This window comes from Triticum urartu, chromosome 2A (genome assembly GCF_056163025.1).
Source record: "Triticum urartu cultivar PI428250 chromosome 2A, HENAU_Tu73, whole genome shotgun sequence".
Classification (NCBI taxonomy): domain Eukaryota; kingdom Viridiplantae; phylum Streptophyta; class Magnoliopsida; order Poales; family Poaceae; genus Triticum; species Triticum urartu.
The window spans coordinates 337,174,928-337,180,927 of NC_141874.1; the positions used below are offsets into that span (position 1 = coordinate 337,174,928).

Sequence of the window (6,000 nt, forward strand, 5' to 3'; positions counted from 1 at the left end):
TGCGGGGAAAATGCCTGACGGCAGACAACCTTTAGCGCCGACAAACACCTCACAACCCGATCTGCTCGTCGTGCTGCGCGGCGCCTGGGACGGTGCAACACCTCATCACGGCCTGCCCGTTTTCTCTGCAGGTCTGGTCAAGAACGGCGCAATCCCTGGGAAGCCCATTCTTGGACCTGGCGATGCCCACTAGTACTCGCCTACGAACGCCCTTTAGAAGCCCGGGCGATGCCCACTAGTACTCGCCTACAAACGCCCTTTAGAAACCAGACATGATCGCTGCCGCATGTTAACAGGGCTACTTGGAGGCCCACCTGCCTGTTGGTCTCTTGGTGCATCTGGAGGCTAAATTTCATGTTTCGACATTTTTCTGAAACCTATTCGAGTTCAAGATCTAACCCTAATTTGAATTATTTTTTTCAAGATCTAACCCTTTTGCTACCGTCAGGGTCCATGACGGTAGGGTATAACAGCACCAAGAGGTAAGGTTGCATACCCTACCGCAAAATCCTCCTAAGTATTGAACACAGTGTCGAGCACCTTCAATGAAAGAGTATGAAAGAGTGGAACGATCGGATCTTCAATGCAAGAGCCAGCACAGCGTCCCTAAGTGCACTCCACAATCATAGACGAGGCCAGAGTGTGGGTACAGGCGGGTCTAGCCCCATGGCCAGCATTTTTAAACCACCTTGAGTTGTGATCTTCGCCAGTGTTTATAGCGAGGCTGCTGGCGCCTTGCATGGATTCTTCCTTCTTTTCCTTCCAGTTCCCTGTAACTGTTCTCTTCTACCACTTCATCAATGAGAATCAGCAATCTGCTGCTTTTTCTTCAAAAAAACTAATCATCGGAAAGAAACTTCGATGTGCATGTGCTGCGGCTTGAAGATGCAGTGATATGCTCAGCAATCAGCATACAGTTAAGATAAATAAGGTCAGCGGCATATTGGCTTTGCATTAACATTCAGACAGGATAGTTATCCAAACTTCACAACGAAGCAACTGTAGCAAAACATTAGGTACTGTAATTCAGAACAACCGGTGCAAATGTCTGAAGTTCTGAACTCTAAACCGAATCATCACAAAGTTCAGTCATGACTAAGCCAAAGCATACTGCAGCGATAACTACTTACACCAGGTGCTGGCTCTTATTGACACAAGAGGGGCATCACTCTTCCCTTCTTAGGCAGATGCAGAACCCATGAGGGCCACTATCTTGGTATGGATATCATCCTTCCTGCCACCGACAACAGTGTCCACCTTCGCACCATCCTTGATAAACAGGAAGGTCGGCATTGCCTCAACGTTGTATGCTTCAGCGACGTCCTGTTGAACAAGCAAATGAAGGGCATTATTTCACTCTCACTAAGGAGACATATTTTGGAGGATCATGGAGCTATGCTTACCTTCAGCTCGTCAACGTCCACCTTCAGGAAAATGGCGCCAGGGAACTTCTTGGCGTACTCAGCAAAGACTGGGGCTATGACACGACAAGGACCGCACCAGGAAGCAGTGAAGTCAATGATCACCTGAAGAGCAAGGAAGTACATAAAATTCACAGTGAGTGAGGTCACATGAACATGAAAGGAAGTGACACAGCCACTGCCAAGTACTAAGCTTGTAACAAGGACTAAGGTTACAAAACCAACAGTATCCTTGACTATTTTAGGAGAGTGCGTAGTACGTACATCGTTTCGTTCATTCCGATTCCTCCCCACCCTCCCACGATGCTCCCACACGCTAAAAAAATGCACCCTCGCAGGGAAAAAAATCCAGAAAACTGGCCACCCCTATTCCCAATGTTGTTCATTAACCCCTCGTGCGCCACCCCCCCCCCCCCCCCCCCCACATGCACATCTGTTTGGTGAAGAAAACAAGCTTGATCGCTCCGCCACCATCGCCTTTGACTACACCCCCGCCCTCCCATCTGCTGCTGCCTCATCTCACTCACTCTGAAACCCATCCCCAGCTCCCCATACCACCTCTCCGCTTCCAAGGTCAATGAAGGGCACCGCCGTCAAGAACACCTGGCATGGACCAGGTCTTTCACTGCTAAATAGATGGATGAATTGAATGAGATGAGGTCTGGACTTGGACTTGGTCGCTGCTAAATAGATGGGTGGATTGAGTAGTGTAACTGATGTTTCAAGTTCCTTTTCTTTTCTTGCACGGGTTGCAGGACATGGTGCACAAGAAGTGCATGTGCCTCATCTTAACTATCTGGACCTCAACCACAATCTTTAGAGCGCCTTTCAAATTCTATATTTCCGTCTGTATGAAGTTTATGTAGCGCTGCTTGTTGCAAGATATGGCATAATAATTTTTCAGAAATAATGCAAGTGCAAGTTTGTGACTCAACAATGCATCCTAACTGCTTGCCTTCAATGCTATTGATTTGCTCATTTTTTGAGGCAGGTCCACAAGCAATTGTAAGGAGGTGCGATGGACTTTTGAAGTGTCAACAATACTGAGTAAAGGCGGATGAAGACAATGGTGCAGGGGGTGGGGGGATGCCATTTTGTCTTTTCGGGTGGTTATAAGAAATATGATAGTTGCCTAAGAAACAAGCGGGAGCAATATTTGCCATAATGAAACTGGAAAGGTATTATGTTAATCACAGTTTTGAAATAAAACAATTGTTTGAATATGGTAACTGGCAGAGCCAGATTCTGTGGCAACCCCCAACAGAAAATGTTCAGGGTTGATTCAACAGACCTGAATTCTATTACCGTTTCAACACGTTATCTCAGTAAGCATTAAAAAAGACCTGAATTTCATAATATTTTAACATTGGCTCCAAAAGTTGCCAAATTTTATCTAAGTTCGCCTACAACACACCCGAATTTTAAGCAATTTCAACATCACCTCCAAATAATGCCAAAATATATCTCGGTTCGCCTTGAAAGCATGTGTGCTCAAAAAGATAACTAACGGTGATTTCAAATACAGTAAGCTGTACCATTTACACATTGCTTCAATCTGTTCCAAGGTTTTTGACCAAATTAGGATATCAAGATCTCAATTCTCCAGTAAGTTATGCCAAAGTCAAAAGTTGAATGCACATGTTTGCCACAGATTATGATCAATCATGCATAACTAAGGCATCAGCCCTCACCTGGTAATCCTGAACAAATATTAACCAAAGGTACCACCCATGGCCAAATCACTAAAATCACGCACCTTGGGATAACTAAGGGTGATTTCAAGTACAGTAAGCTGTACCATTTACACATTGCAAAATCAACAGGCAATCTGTTCAGAGTTTTTGACCAAATTAGGATATCAAGATCTCAATCCTCTCAAAAGTTGAATGAACAATTTTTGACCAAATTAGGATATCAACCCTCACCTGGTTATCCTGAACAAATTAACCACAGATTAAGACTAACCATACGTAACACCTGACAGTAAACCTAAACAAACATTAACCAAAGGTTCAAAAACTCCCTCTCCCTCTCTCATCAGCCATTTACTAAAATCATGCACCTTAGGGGCATCACACAGAGATAAACATTAGTAGTAATACTAAGCTACAGATCGTTACTGTGCAATTCAGGTTCCGAATTGGGCGACAAAAGTATGAGATCTGAACAAGTCGGAAAATCATCCACCCTAATCGTCCAAAACGCAATTCCGCCGCACGCCCGCACAGATTGATGTCAAGTTTCTCAACATCGCGTTACTGCTACGACGAACCGGAGATGACCTAGACCCCACAAACACCTAAAATTTACGGGAAAAAAGGGAGAAAGAGGAGGATTGGGACGGGGATCGGGAATCGCATTCGCGTACCAGCTTGCCGGTCTCCTTGCCATTAGCCATGTGGGTGTCGAACTCTTGCTTGGTGTGGCACGCTATCACGGCTCCCTCCTCGGCGGCCATCCCCCTCCCCCTTCCCCGGTGATGAGATCGAAGGTGATTTTGGTGCGTGCGCGCGTGAAGAAGGTTTTCTGTTGTCTTTGGGGTGAGAGAGATCTGCGAGATTGATGGCACAGGTGGAGGCGTATTTATAGAACAGAATTTGACGTCAAATGACTGGGGTGCCCTTAGGGTCAGGGGTGTCATGTTCCACGCACCGACCGCGGACCGCTAGACCAAGACGTCACGACGCTCGTCTCCGGCCGCCTGCTGCTGCTGGTTGATCGCAGACGCGTTCTTCTCGAATGTTCCCGTCGATTTTGCTCGTCCCGGATGGGCCACGCGGCTAAGCAATTGATTCTACTTTTTCTGGGTTTTTTTCTCTATATCTTTATCTTTATCTTTACCTAATACTAAAAGACAAAAGTTTTCATAGTTTTTTATACGTCGTTCCTTTACATCCATTGATTTTATGTTAACCATAAAGATTGACAGCTGAGATTAAAATACATAGATCTATAGAAATTTTATTTCAGGAAAATAACAGCTCGGAGGAAGAGGCCTACGTACGCTGCACGTGTACTACCCAAAAACCTATACGTAAGAGTCAGATTTCAGACGGAATCATGGCCCGGCCCATTAAAAATGTCTCCTTCTCTCGATCAATATAAATATGCAGAGCCTCTGCCGCTACGCTACGATAGATCCACACGCATGCACACCCCGGCACCGGTCGCCTGCTGCGGAGGGAGGAGCCCTGCGGGTTGAGGGAAGCGGGAGGGAGAGCCCTGGCAGGAAGTGTGGGAGGAGGTGGTCGCCTCGATATGTGCCTCGAGCGGCGAGGACATGCAGATCATGGGTTCCCATGGGACGAGGAGCTGGTCGTCTGTAAGTCTGGGAGGTGGGGGGTCGAGGGGTGCTTGGTGAACTCAACGCTATGTGCGACGGCGACCTCATGCTCATCCACCTACCTTTCTCTCATTAAGGCCAAAGCAAGATCCAGATCGTCGAGGACATTGAGCAAGATCCTTTTTATCCGTCTGGAAACCCGAACAGGGAGTCAGTGCAACTCATCCAATGTTATTGTGCCGACGAGATCAAATACTTCTTTGCACCATGGCTCATTCAATCATTCAAACAGATAATGTGCATGCTCGTGTGTAACCAAGGAGCGGCCCCTGTCTAAATTTTGCATGAGGAGTTTTGCTACTGCAAGGGATTTCTTCAGAAGTCAGACCCGTCGATGGGGGGTGCAAGGTGGGCGATGGCATAGGCCCCCAAATTCATAGGGGCCCCACCGTGAGAAAAAACAATGAAGGCCGCCCTGATTTTTGATCTGCAGGCTGGCTGGTTCGCTGCTATGCATGCGGTCAAGTCCTGACTTGCGGGGCTTATTAGACGGGCTGGCATCTGTAGTGGATGGGCCCTAAAGTGCTAACGATTGGATGCCCTGTTGTTGATCACGGTGTTGAGGGATTGCACGCATGATGCCGTGATTAACTCCTGTCCTGCCACCGGCTGGAGAAGTTGATCTACCATTGCCATGCTCGAGGAGATGCACAAGTCCATCCACCACATGAATGGCCACTATCAAGATTCAAGCAGACTGTCCTTTAGCTCTACTTCTTCAATGTTCAAGGTACACCACGTATGAGGCATCCATGTCTATCAATTAAGCACGGCTTATCGATCAAGCATGTGTATGCAAAAGGTAATCACGAGACTGAATTGGGGCTTCTAATATTAGGTCATCGGTGAGAGCCTGTAAAATTCACGACGGATGACATCATCGGCATCGTCCACCAGATTCTCAGCTTCATTAACGTCAATTACAGTACATGTTATGGTCTATCCCTTTACTCTACATTGAGCTTTTGTTTGATGATCTCGAATCTATTGATTTCAAATTATATATGTTCATCCAATCATCCACCACACAGGAGAAGTTGCACCCTCACACCTCACCATGTCTATCTCCCTCCGAAGTCCTAGGCTATAGCAGTAACAGGCAGTGCTTCTCCTCCAGAAGTTGATCCACATAGACATGATCATTTGATTTGGTGCTCCTCCCCCAAATCAATATACATGTGGTACCACATCTACTCGAGCGAGGATGGGGAGTCGTGAGAGGTACGCACGAAGAAG

General features: G+C 46.7%; 1 protein-coding gene across 2 annotated transcripts; it reads right to left on the bottom strand.

The window, feature by feature from the left end:
* Positions 1 to 923: 923 nt before the first annotated feature.
* Positions 924 to 4,056, bottom strand: LOC125537111 (thioredoxin H-type). 2 transcript variants are annotated; one of them, XM_087543843.1, is made up of 3 exons: positions 3,790 to 4,056; positions 1,404 to 1,526; positions 924 to 1,310 (listed from the first exon to the last, which is right to left on the bottom strand). In XM_087543843.1, the coding sequence occupies exons 1-3, from the start codon at positions 3,877 to 3,879 to the stop codon at positions 1,209 to 1,211; spliced, it is 315 nt and encodes a 104-aa protein (XP_087399969.1). In that variant the 5' UTR covers positions 3,880 to 4,056; the 3' UTR covers positions 924 to 1,208. The 2 variants fall into 2 exon arrangements, with proteins under 2 accessions (XP_087399969.1, XP_048556368.1); XM_048700411.1 differs by having other exon boundaries at positions 924 to 1,323.
* Positions 4,057 to 6,000: the final 1,944 nt, after the last annotated feature.